This window comes from Equus przewalskii, chromosome 13 (assembly GCF_037783145.1).
Source record: "Equus przewalskii isolate Varuska chromosome 13, EquPr2, whole genome shotgun sequence".
Taxonomy (NCBI): Eukaryota; Metazoa; Chordata; class Mammalia; order Perissodactyla; family Equidae; genus Equus; species Equus przewalskii.
Window position 1 is genome coordinate 39,261,448 of NC_091843.1, and position 13,413 is coordinate 39,274,860.

At 44.2% G+C, this 13,413-nt stretch overlaps 1 protein-coding gene and 1 pseudogene across 1 annotated transcript; one reads left to right on the forward strand and one right to left on the reverse strand.

Annotated features, from left to right (window-relative positions):
• Nucleotides 1–2,118: 2,118 nt before the first annotated feature.
• Nucleotides 2,119–9,734, reverse strand: LOC103543561 (small ribosomal subunit protein uS2B-like; annotated as a pseudogene).
• A 229-nt stretch (nucleotides 9,735–9,963) lies between these two features.
• IL9 (interleukin 9) lies at nucleotides 9,964–12,958 on the forward strand. Its single transcript, XM_008510363.2, has 5 exons — nucleotides 9,964–10,077; nucleotides 10,193–10,228; nucleotides 10,314–10,346; nucleotides 11,534–11,665; nucleotides 12,830–12,958. Exons 1-5 carry the CDS (start codon nucleotides 9,964–9,966, stop codon nucleotides 12,956–12,958), a joined length of 444 nt encoding a protein of 147 aa, XP_008508585.1.
• The last annotated feature ends 455 nt before the right edge of the window (nucleotides 12,959–13,413 follow it).

The following is a 13,413-nucleotide window of genomic DNA, read 5'->3' on the forward strand; positions in this document are numbered from 1 at the left end:
AATTTAATTTTAGTGGAAAATTTAAAGGCCATTTTATGTGGTTTTGTCTCTTGCTTTTCATTTCTTCCTCATTTTTATAAAGATGGTGGCAGGTTGGCTTCATGAGCTTGTTAACACAGTTTTTGGAATGCATACTGAAATTTTAAAATATTAAAATTAATATATTCATTGGTGGAAAAAACATGTCAACAGAGCAGTTAAAAAGCAGATTGGATTCTGCAGATATTTGAATGGAGAATTAAAAGACCTCATCCAGAAGATTCCCCAGGAATCAGAACTAAAAATACTGATAAGAAATTTCAGGGGAAAAAAAAGATATGAAAAAAAGTTTAGGAGATTTCAATATATGTGCAATAGGAATTACAAAAGGAGAAAAAAGATTGTAGATCAAAGAACTAATAGAAAATAATTTTACTGGAGAAAGATTATGATCTTAAGATCAAACGGACTATGTGCCAGTCAGGAATAATTAAAAAATAGCCACAACTTAATACATCCTGCTGAAATTTCTGAGTTCCAAGGATGAAGATCATGGAGATGGGAAGAAATAAAAAAGTTTCCTACAGAGGAAAAAACCAGAGGAACTTCATCAAAGAAGAAACCAAAATTGAAATTATAGACTATTAAGAAATTAATGAGATTGAGCAAACTGCGTACTAAAATCCATGTGATGCTGTCCAGGCTGTGTTCAAAAGGAGACGGCTCCTTATCTAGCAACTGCTGTGTGATTCTGGGCAAGTTACTTTACTTTTTTTTTTAATATAATGTTGTAAATTAAGCTGTCTTCTGAGTTTTTCTTTTTAAAGATTGGCCCTGAGCTAACATCTGTTGCCAACCTTTTTGCTTTCTTCCTTTCCCCAAAGCCCCCCAGTACGTGGTTATATATTCTATGTAGATCCTTCTAGTTTTGCTATGTGGGATGCCGTCTCAGCATGGCTTGATGAGCTGTGCTAGGTCCGCACCCAGGATCCGAACCCATGAAACCCTGGGCCACCAAAGCAGAGCGTGTGAACTTAACCACTCGGCCACAGCGCCAGCCCCTTATCTTTAAATAATAATATCAGCTACTTCCGTGGTGCCAATTGTGTGCCAGGCACTGTTCTAGAGCTTTATGTGTACGAACTAATTTATCCTCTACAATAGCCTTATGATGTAGATTATAGGATTAGCCCATTTTACAGATGAGGAAGCCAAAGCATGGAGAAGTCACTTGCACGAGGTCACAAAGTTATAAGCAGCAGCGACTGTCTCCTGTCTGCACTCATAACCACTATGTTATAAAGCCTTCTTATGAAGCCTCTGGAGCGTTGTGAGGATTTGGTGAGACAATGCAAGCAGAATACGGAGCGCTGGGCCTGCCATCTAGTGTGCTCAACAATTGGAGCTACTATTTGTGTCAAATATGAAGGAAACACAACTCAAGGAGCTAGAAGAGGAACAATAAGATAAATCCAAATCAAGTAAGAAGAAAGAATACAGGCAAAAGCATAAAGTGCTAAATTAAAAGATAAGAAAAATCGTACGCAAAATTGATAAATAAAAGTGTAACTTGAATCACTAAAAAGAATCAAATATACAAATTTCGTACAAATTTCATCAAAGAGAAAATGTGGGCAGAATGCACAATATCACCACTTTGATAGCACAAATCTGAGATCTTTTTCTAGGAAAATTCACATAAAAAATTAAAAAGTAGAGGGCAAGCCTCAGTTGCCTAGTGGTTAAGTTAGGCAAACTCTGCTTGGGCAGCCCAGGTTCAGTTCCCGGTCGTCGACCTACACCACTTGTCTGTCAGTGGCCATGCTGTGGCGGCAGCTCACATACAAAAGAGAGGAAGGTTGGAAGTGGGTGTTAGCTCAGGGCGAATCTTCCTTAGGAAAAAAGAAATTAAAAAGTAGAAAACATAATATAGCACTAAAAAGAGAAAAAACAGAAAATCCCAAAGAATTAACCTCCAAAAGTCATCTGACCCAGATTTTATGGACAAGTTCTGTCGGAACTTCATTCAGCAAATATTTTCTTTTCTTGAAACTGACAGTTTATTTTCTGTCAACCTTATCTCCATTTTCTGTTTAAGAGTCTCCGGAAGAACAGCTTAAGGCCACTGAGTGGTTGCTCCTACCTGCTAGCTGCAGACCAGTCCTCAGTGGCGGCCTGAGGGCTCCTGTCTTTGGCAGAGAACTACTGCACAGGCACAGAGGGCACCTGCATGCCTTCAGACCAGTCTGTGCACGACCCCCGGGTGAGTAGCAGTAATTCAGGAGCTGGAGCAATCCATCCGCCCTGAAGTTCCCCTTGGGTCAATGCCTTTTCAGCAGCGGCCTGCCCATCCTTTTCAATCTCTTCAGGGTCACTGTAGAAGTAAACGTCTGGGGTGACCTCCTGTGGGTGTTGACAGGTGATGGTGCCACACATGTGCAGAACTTCCCAGGCCAGCATCCAGCACATCAGACCCACTGGGCGAGCTCCCTTGTTGCTGCATGGGATGGTAGCATCCAGGTGGTGCAGAGAGTCTGTGTGACACAGAGCAATGGTAAGCAGGTTAACATAACACACCTTTCTGAGAGGCTAGGTGGTCGGCCCTGTGATCCATAACCAGTGGAAGCTTTGGCTCCCAGAAGGCTGCCTGGAGCTGGTTAGTGAAGGCTCCAGGAGTGAAGTGGCCAGCTATAGGACTGGCTCCAGCGGCAGCAGCAAACTTCAGCATAGCCTGCTGGCAGGTTTTCACGGAGGATATGACACTGACATCAGCCAGATTTTCAAAGGCAACAATGGCACAAGCTGCCAGCAGAAGCTTCTCCCAGGTTCTCTTCAGATTTACGATGCAGATGCTGTCACTTTTCCTTTTGTAAACGTAGTATTCCACGTGGAAGTCAAGGTGGGTGCCACCTAAGTGGGTTCTTGCTGCAAGGAATTTGAAGACATCCTCCTCCTTCATTTATGGGACATCAAGGGATCTGGACGTTGTGAAAGTTTCCCTTTAAGTTATGAGAGGAACCCAGAGCATTGCCGTGGACCGCTCTCTGGGTAGCATGGAAAAGACAGCAAATATTCTAACTGTTGTGTCCTGGACACTGTTTTGTCACTGGGTTTGTGGAAATGAACAAGAAAAATCCCATGTTTTCTCTGGAGGAGAGAGGGCACACTGAAAATTCTCATACTATTTAAACTCTTCCAAAGGACAAGGATGGAAAGTGTCCTAAAGCGCTTGATGAGGATAGCATAACCCTGAGTAAAACTTGAAAAAAAAAAAAGCACAAAAAAGGGAAAATTAAGAATGAACTCACTTACGGATGTCTATGAGGTAGGTAGTATGTTAACACAACCATTTCTCCTTCTGAAAGAGAATTTGGCCTTTCCATTAATTTTTTAGTTCTGTTGCCCTGAAAACTAGATGACGTAAAATATCAACTAGGCTTGATTGGCAAGGTTATCTGGACTGGGAGGACTCTGAGTGAACTATAACTTCCTCATGGGGACTCACAGCCTTGGGCTCCCCTGAATGCAGGTGCCTTGGGAGCTGTGCCTATGGAGCTCTGTGCCTATTGGCTCCTCTGGGGCATGAGGGGAGGCACCCTGAGGGCAAAGCCAACCCCCAGAGAGACAGAGATGCCCGAGTCCTGGTCCCCCCACCTGGGGCCCACTCCCTCCACAGATTCAGCATCTTGTGAGATGGTAAATTTCCGCAATGTTTAAGCCAGCGTTAGCTGGGGTTTCTGCAATTTGTGGCCAAAGCATCCTTGGTGACGTAGGGCTGTCCTCTACCTTTCCAACCTCCCAGGCTTATCCTGGGAGCCTTATTCAGCCAGTTGGGAGGAGGCAGCTCTTCTCGACAGCCAGCTGACTGCAGCGGTCAGGCTGATTCCAGCCCTGCCAACACCTTGATTTCAGACTTCTGGCCTCCAGAACTGTGAGAGAATGAATTTCTGCTGCCTTGAGTCACCCAGTTCATGGTACTTTGTTATGGCAGCCCTAGGACAACAATACAGCTGATCGCTAGTTCTACCTCCCCCAGCCCCAGAACCACACTTTGCATCAAGCGGACTTAGGATTGGGGCTATATAGTTGGGTCGGCCGAAATAGGCATTGACATATGACATAGCAGACAAGAGCACAGGCTCTGGGGTCCAATAAATCCAGTTCAAGTTGCCGGCTGTGTGACTAAGGTGACTTGCAGCCTCTCTGAGCTTCCATTTCCACATCTATATAATGAGGATAATAAAGACTGCTGAGAGGGCTGAGTCGGAGAATGTACATAAAGTGGGTAATATGTTACCTTGTGTGTAGTAAGGGTTCAACAAGTTCTAGTGCCTTCCCTGATGTGATCCAGGACAGGCATTCTCATCCTTTCTTAATTAGATGGACACTACTAAATTGGCCCCAGCAAAGGAGGTCCCACAGTCTCTAACAAATATAGGGGCAGGTTTCAGGTAACAATGGGCTGCGTCGATGGGAGGAAGTAAAATTCCATTTATAAGGATAACATGGATTGTGATTCACCAGAGGTGAGGAGGAGTAGAAGGGGCGAGTGGAGAGAAATGGATCCTAAGTCCTGGAGCTCTGGAAGCTGCATGGGAGCAGGAAGTCTTGTGCTCATGGGACCCAGAATTTGTTTAGGAGGGATGCGAGGGGAGAGGTGCAGGGCACCCAGCTGGAAATCACTCTCCCTGGGGGGAAGCCGTTATAGGGATGACAGCACGTTCAGTGGGGCTTGGCCCCTCACACTTGGTTGGGAAATACTAACCTAGAAGTAACTATTTGATTAAGAAATTAGTGCATGAAGATTCTCATGACTAGTTATCTCTTGGCTGTTTAGAAAAAAAGGCATAATGGGTTTTACTTAGAAATTTAGTGCCTTTTTAGGGGTATGTCATTTGGCACTGTGGTTTCCTAGAATAAATAATCATTTTGCTTTATTACTAGAGAAATAATCTGTGACACATGGGTTTTTATCACAAAATAAAAATGTCAAACTTTTTCTTTGGAACAAAATAAATGGTTGAGTATTGTCATTTATCATTCGTTGTAAATATACTATCTATGCTAAATCTTGATAAGCGTCCCACTGTCTAACTTCTTAATTTTTAAAATAGGTGAGTAATTAATTTCTGAGCTTGGTGTATTTCCTCTGTAGGAGATCATTTGCATACTTAGCTTTCGATACTGAAAGAAATCCTAGAAGCTAACCCTCAAAAGCTGTAGACTTTGCCTAGATAAACATCTGCTGTTTAAACAGTGTTTTGAACTGCAGAGCTACCATTTAAATACCCTTAAGTCTTTCCTTTTTTGTAACTGAGTGGTTGGGGAGATGGAAAAGAATTGTAAAAAATAGTCACCTCTCTCTCTCTCTTTCATCCTTTACAAAGCTGGAGTTCCCACACGGGACACGCCTTCCCCATACAGTCACTCTGAGAATTGAAGGTGAGAAGAGATTGAAAAGCACTTCAAATTCTCAAGGGGCTATAGAACAGGAGGGTTGGTTTCTTTCGTTGCTTAATCACTCTTCGAGTGCTTTCCTGGTTCAGGTTTTTAAAAGTTATATCTGCTCTGTATTTGTAATGACTCACTGGGAACAAATACTGGTTATTTCCCAAATAATATAAATTTAATAAATTTTTTAAAAATTAGGTTTACTCATCATTCATTCATTTAACCAGTAATTCTTGAGCACTTAATATAGACCGTGCCCTGGGAATACAAGAGTGAACAAGAGTCAGTCGTCATATTGGTTCTCACGAAACTTACATCCCACTAGGAGGAATAGACACTGACAGAGTCATCCAGATTGCAATGATTACTGTGGTCAGGGAGGGCCTCCTGGAGGAAGTGGCATTTGCGTTAAGGCCTGAAGGATGAGAATGGGTCATACATGGAAGAGCTGAGGAAGAATATTCCAGGCAGAGCTTAGCAAAAGGAAAGGCCTGGAGGCTAGAAATAGAAAGAAACCAACGTGACTATAGGGTGGTAGGTAAGGTGGAGAGCAGAGCATGAGTGGAATCTGGACCAGAACAGGCCACATTTCAAATGGGAATGTGGTTCATTCCTGAGGAAGCATCCCAAATGGAACACTCCTATGCTTCCATGACATAAAACTGGGTGATCTGCCCCAGATTCCTGTATGGGCGAGTGTTGATGGTACATTGATGCTTGTAAAGGCTAGGTAACCAGCCCACGGAGCACCAGTGTCCACTGGTCACCTTTCCCTGCATCAACTCTTGGGGTGGGTAGGCGGGTGGGTGACCCAAGGCCAGTTGGTCAGGCCGGGAGTTGGCCCAGGAAGAAAGGAATGTTAATTCACCCACTTTTCTCCTGACTTCAATACATAGGGCTCTTCCTGGTAAAGCAGGGTCTACCAGAGATATGGTTTATGGCGGGCACCTGGCTATACCAAGAGAAGACCTTTGGCTCCTGGGGCCATCAAGCTCACTCCACAGACAGCCACAGGAGAGGATGGGCCTCCAGCACTTCAGAGAACCTGGCAGCTGATGATTCCAGGTTCCCCATTCCCCACCCCTCTGTACAGAGGCCTGCGCTGAATAGCCAGAAGGGTAATGGGAGAAGAGACACTTGGGCCACCAACTCCTAGTTCTACCCTTCCCAACAGGGGAAGATAGCTGATGGTGTCTTCTGAAAATGAGGAATGCAGTGTGTGAGCTACACCGGGGTGGCAAACTTTTTCTGTAAAGGGCCAGACCGTAAATAATTTGGGCTTTACCAGCTACGTGCAGTCTCTGTCACACATTTTTCTTTGTTAACTATTTTTTTAACAACACTTCAAAAAGGTTAAAAACTGTACTTAGCTTGTAGGCCTTACACTGGATCTGGCCAAGTAGCTTAGAGTTTGTTGACCCCTAAACTAGACGTTACGCTGACGCCCTTCAAATTGAGGCTACTTAAGCACTGAGTAAACACTTCTTTTAATCTTTACAAGAAATCTCTGAGGGAGGCCTGTACCACAACCTCGCCCCTCTCCCCGTTTTCCACATCCTTATCCTTATCTTACAGTCTGGACATCGAAGCTTGGGTAGGGAGACCAAGGCGCCCAAGGCCATGTGGCTAACAAGTGATAGAAGCAAGATTTGAACCCAGGCAGCCTGATTCCAGGGTCACTGGTCTTACCCACTACGCTATACTACCTCCCACTAGTGACTAGAGACATGGCTTTGAACAGGTCCGTTCTCTTTCTGGGTAGAGCCCCCTCTGGACAGTCAGAGGGGTGGCATCATGTTTCGCTCAGTCGGGGAGGCATGCCTGGTGGTACGTGAAATGCTTTCCGTGGTTCACACAGCATTAACTAACATTGACTCACATCGTGAGAAGATGATGGCCTTTTCAGGTCTCTTTTAAGTCTCCCAATGATGTCAGGGGAAAAGGTTCAGTCTGATGCTACCATATCTTTCACACCTCTCCAGCACATGCTAATTTCCATTTTATCAGAGCTTTCCATTTTTCCTGAGCTTCAAGGCTCAGACTCTTCAGTAGACAGTAATAGCTAGCTAGAATTTAGTACTGCTATTGTATTTTGATTGTTACTTTCTATTGTTGCTTTCGTAGCTTTATTTTTATTGCTTTTATGATTATTTTCTATTTATGCAAAGTGTTGGTGTCGCTATTGCTGCAATTCTCTTGTCTATTCCTTCGTAGTTGTAAGATTGCTGCTGAAGCTCCTGCTATCACACCTATGCCCAAATTGAAATAAGGTGAAAGAGCAGGTTTCAGCTACCTTTGTCTCCTATTACCAGGAAAGCAAAGGAACTCTACAGACATTGCATTGGTCAGAACACATCAGATGGCCACCTGCAGCAGCAAGACAGGCTGAAAAAGTGGGTGTTTGACTGGGCACCGTGCTGCCCTGAACTAATTAGGGTTCTATCAACAAGAAAAGGGCATAGATACTGGACCCCATAATAAAAGTGTTTGCCGTAGGCTGGGGGGCCTTCGAACTTTCTCCTTAGAGCCTGCAAGGGACAGGCATGAAGTCAGAACTGCGGGGGAATTCGGGGACTTTAGCAAAAAGCCGATTCCTTTTTACCTTGTTTGCCACCAAGATGCTCCCCTTCCCCTTAGAGCAGCCAAACAGCAAGGACCCATCATCACTCCTAAGGAGCAACATGCACTGGGAACACCAACATTGCCACACACTCTTGCAGCAGTAGTGGGAAAGTCTTACAGCATTGTCCCTGTTGGCTGCTATGGCTCAAAATGCTGAGCAGAAGAACCGCTCCCCCCCCCCTTTTCAGTTTCTAGTGAATAGAAGATATATCTTCTTAAGTGCACCCACCTCCAAATGTGTACTCTAGAAACCAGATTTGAAACCTTATAAAATCTCGGTTTATGAGCACCTTTCTTACTATAAAAACTACTTTTCAAATTAATGTTTTAATTCAACATGCGTTTAGTGATAGCCCCCTTTTCCCCAGGCACCTTCCCAAGCCCTGGGGATATAGGGAAAAACTAGACCCACAAGGCCCACAGGGCGTGTATCCCGGTAGGAGAGGCAGACGAAAAACACAGAGAGGCAGAAGAGCAGGAAGATTAGGAGCTGGACCCAGCAGCCAGACTTCTGGGTTTGAATACAAATTTTGTTTCTTTCCGGCAGTGTGGCTTTGGCCAAATCACCTGCCCCTCTGTGCCTCAGTTTCCTCATCTGTAAAATAATGAGGAAAATCACAGTACTTACCTCAGAGGGCTACATGAGACTGCTTTCTGGTTCACAGTGATAAGAACAGACCCATCAAAGGGCCGGGAAGCTAAGATACAGACGGTATTTTAAAAGGTAAAAAATAGGCATGACAAATTAGTACCTACCTCATTTGGTGGTAGTACGTATTACATGGTTTAATTCTCATAAAGTGCTTTGTTTTTTTTTTAAAGATTTTATTTTTTTTTTTCCTTTTTCTCCCCAAAGCCCCCCGGTACATAGTTGTGTATTCTTCGTTGTGGGTTCTTCTAGTTGTGGCATGTGGGACACCGCCTCAGCGTGGTCTGATGAGCAGTGCCATGTCTGCGCCCAGGATTCGAACTAACGAAACACTGGGCCGCCTGCAGCGGAGCGCGCGAACTTAACCACTCGGCCACGGGGCCAGCCCCTCTCATAAAGTGCTTTGAATTGTGACTGGTGTGTAGCAGGTGCTCAATAAATGTTAGCTATTATCCTATCTCAATCACTGAGTTTTTACTTGATGTTGCACAGTTCTATGTAAGTTCCCTAAGAATGTTAATGAACCCTTGAGGCCATTTTTACCGGGCTATTGCTGCATTCTTGTGCTTACAATTGAAGAGTCCCTCCTTCGGACACCTGTTCAAAGGAATACTTGCACAAAGATGCATTTGTATGACGTGGAGAATCTGGCCCAGGCATGAAAGACATTGTTAAGACTGGGAAATAAAGTACAGTAACATTGAGGTTGCAATGACTGACTGAGCTTGCAAAGACTGACGTTGCAAAAACCCTGACAGACAGAATAGCTAAGGAAGCTGTACTATGTCTCATCTCCTGCCCCCCTCCCCCATGTCCCCCTCTCCCCCTCCATGGCCTTCTTCTCTGGAACACCTGTGACTGGCTATTATGTCAGCATTTCCAATAAAGTAAAAAAGGGAAAATACAGCCCTGGGCTTTCATGGAAAGTATTCTAACTCTCACAACCAGAATCTCTGCCTTAAAAAAAAAATTATGGTTTTAAGATCTTTAACTTTTCCTGCAGCATCTCAGCACCCACCTTTTTGAAAAGCATCTTTTCTGAGGAATGATATTTCCTGGCACGATGTAACATAGTCTTTGCCAAGTGACTCAATTTGATATGTATAGATATATATTTTTCAATGTCAAGAGGCCCAAAATTACAGAGAAAAAGTGGGCACTTGGTATCAGTTTGATATCAGGGTTTTTCCATGTTTGCCAGGGGGCTTTAAATATGACTTGATCTGAGGCATCCACAGGCAGAGTCCCAGTCCTGTGTCAAGATGCTTCTGGTCGTGGTCCTTGCTTCTGCCCTCCTCCTCTGCTCTGTGGCTGGCCAGGGGTGCTCCACCATGGCAGGAATCATGGATGTCAAGTACCTCATCGACAACCTACAGGTAAGCTTCAGAGAGGGTGCCGGCGGGAAAGGCAGCTATCGGAAATGTAATTGAAATATAAGAGGATGAAAAACGCACCACCTACTATGGGTTCTTGTCTCTCTACTTACTTTAGGAGCACCCACCTTCAAAATGCAGCTGCAGCACCAATGTGAGTAAATGCTCTTTTAAAAACTTTCCAAACTAATTTTAATTTTCTCATCTAGAATCTTCACTCTGGAATTTCTCTTTTGCAGGTGACCGATTGTTTGTGTCTGCCCATTCCTTCTGTGAGTAGAATAAAATAATATAATCTTGTTTTTTAAACGTTTTTAAGGAAAAATAAATTGCCCTATTTGATATTTTAAATAAGAAAGTATTACTTACTTGCAATTGTTACAGATTAGTGTTTCCTTTTAAGACCAGGCTCCTGAAATTCTATACTATATACATGTCTTTGTATTTAGTCAATCTTATGCTCCTTGAGAAGTTTGAACACTTTTCAATATTTAGGAAAGAATCTTGAACGTGTTTTTGACTAGTGGTCTTGAATGGAATCAAACCGGAACTGAGAATATAACAAGTGATACAGCTCACATCACGCTACTTTCTAACCCATTTGCCAGTAACTCCAGGGTTGCAAAACATTGTGAAGAAAATGACAACTCTCTGTCCTTCTTCTGGCGTAAACTATGTGCCATGCCTTCTTTCTCCCTCCCTCCCTTCCTTCCCATTCTTTTATTTAGCTGTTTCAGTGTGGCTCTTGCATGGTCTGAACGCTGTCCTCTGGCAGGAGAGGGTGTCTGAGGGTGTGGGTCAAGGGGAAGTGAAAGGGTTTCCGGGCGGTCATTGCCCTCCTTGGCAGAGAGGAAGCGAGGCAGGAACTTCCCGGTTAAGGCGAGGAGGAAGAACTGAGCTTTACCTGTGCTGAGCTTTGCTCTCTCACAAGCAAGGCCTGGCAGAATCTGAGCTTTTCACTCCAGCTGAGGTCAGACATCACACTCTGTTGCCTTCTGAGGAGGATCCACGCATTTAAAGCTCAGCCCAGCCTCTCGGTTTCTATTCTGTGATTTTAGCTTCTGCTGAAACATTGGCTGTATTCAACTGGCACATCCCATTAGGCTGGTGTGAAAAGGCTTTTCCTTTCTCTGTACTTTCAAACTCAGTGTTCCAAGACTTGAAACAGGAGAGCATCGCTTGAAAAGGAGACTCAGAGCTGGCTGTTTGCCAGGCCCACAGGCCTCAGGTTCCCTGATGGAACATGGTGGAAATCTCCAGGGAGTGTCACTGTGGAAAAATGGCCTCACCTTGAAATAGGAAGGGTCATTTCCTAGACTGGCAAGGGGCCTCTCTAAAATTAATGCAAGTTTAGATTACGTTGGTTAAATTAAAATTGTATCTAAAAGCATTCTCTTTGTGATTCCTTCTCAAAGCTGTCTCTGAGTGTTTCCTTTCATAAATCCTTATTATTTACCAGGACGACTGCACCACAGCATGCTTCCAGGAGGGTCTGTCACAGATGACCAACACCACAGTGAAAACAAGATTCGCCCTGATTTTCAACCGGGTGAAAAAAACAGTTGCAGCCCTAAAGAACAACAAGTGTCAGGTGAGCTTGTTCTCATCCGTGATATGTTCTGGTTGGTTATTTTTGTGTGAATGTCAATGCTGACTCTCTCTGAACGAGAAAGGATAATACAGTTGGAATTGGTAGTTCAAGATTGATAAGGGGCATCTAAGAATTTGAATCAGAACAGTGAAATTAAAGTGAGATCTGTGCCAATAGTCTATTGCTCCCCTTGGTTTTAGAAAACACTCACACCCATATTGCCATTTACTTCTCTCCATCTGCTGAACAGTGAAAGAATCTGCCCTGACTTTAATTAAAAGTGAAAATCTAGAGAATCAGGGCTATAGCTCACACAATACTAAGTTGTCCTAGAGATTCGATTGGTTAGCTGGGTGAATGTGGTACCCTGTAAGTTAAAGATTTTTTTGCTTGGCTAAGAAGGGGTTTAAAGGAAAATGCAGCGAGATCCAGGTGGAAGTTCGCCCTTTGCCCTAAATGCCCATCATCATATACCTCAGTCCATGGAGGGAGGGCGAGAGGGTGGACTCTGAGCATTCACGTCCCTGCAGGAGACCACGGGAGGGAGAGTTCACTCAGCTAACAGCATGTGCTTCTGCAGCCACAGCGCGGAGTTCTAAGTGCTTAGTATATGCCGTTTTCCTGAATACCCACCTTAAAGACAATTGTTAGACTTATCACTTTGTACAGGAGGAAACTGAGGGCTCAGCGAGGTTAACCAATTTGCTTGAGGCTACGTATTTAATAAGTGGCAGAGTTAAGATTTGAAGTCTGGTCTATGTGGCCCCAAAGTCCCGCTCTTAGCCATCGTGCTTGGAAGGACAACCGAAAAGGATAATAACAAAATTTCTAGCTTTAAAGAGTCCCAAGAAAAGGTTTCCTCTAATGAGGAGATTTAGGGCCATTTGATACATCTAAGTGTGTGTGTGTGTGTGTGTGTGTGTGTGTGTGTTTTCAGGACCCATGAAATCCTACCACAAAGTCATCCCACCCACTCTGTCCATACAAAATGCTAGCCTGGGACCTCCCCGTCCACTTGCTCTATGTCTCAAGCCCCCTGCTGCTTGCACACCTCGCTCCCCATGGCCTACCCACCCCCTCCACCGCGCTCTGGGCAAGGGGGTCCCGGGGCTGCTGGGTTCCATACTGTTTTAGTTACTTCGTTGACTTTTATCCCCTTTACAGTTGTTTTCCTGTGAACAGCCATGCAACCAAACCACAAGAGGCAACACAGTGACATTTCTGAAGAGTCTTCTGGAAATTTTCCAGAAAAAAAGGATCAGAGATGCAGAGACCCAGATAGGCAGAGTATGAAGAGGAAATATTATTTATTTTATTTATTGAATTTAAAAAACCTCCTCTTTAAGTTGTTACAATTAAAAAGTCGAGTAAGCCATGATAAGTTAAAATCAGTTGTAATAATTTGTTTAAAATTTTATGTCTTTATTTTGGAATAAATATATATGGGAAGAAAAGCACAAAACCTGGTCTCTAGGGGCTTATTTGCGCCTTGCTGCTCAGATCACAGAAAGCTACAAACTCGGTCAATGGGCTGAACGGGTCCAATATTCCTGTGATAACAATAGGATGTGTTATCCTGAATACTGCCTAGAAGCCTCACGAGCTGTGTCTGGGGCTGTCGGGGTGCAGTTATGAAGGGGCTGGTGGGGACAGTCTGAGGGTTGCTACCTCAGGGGGCTAAAGGGTATGCCCGAGGTGCCCTCCCTGTGGGCTCTGAGGGAGGGAGGCTCAGGGCACTGCCAAGGCGT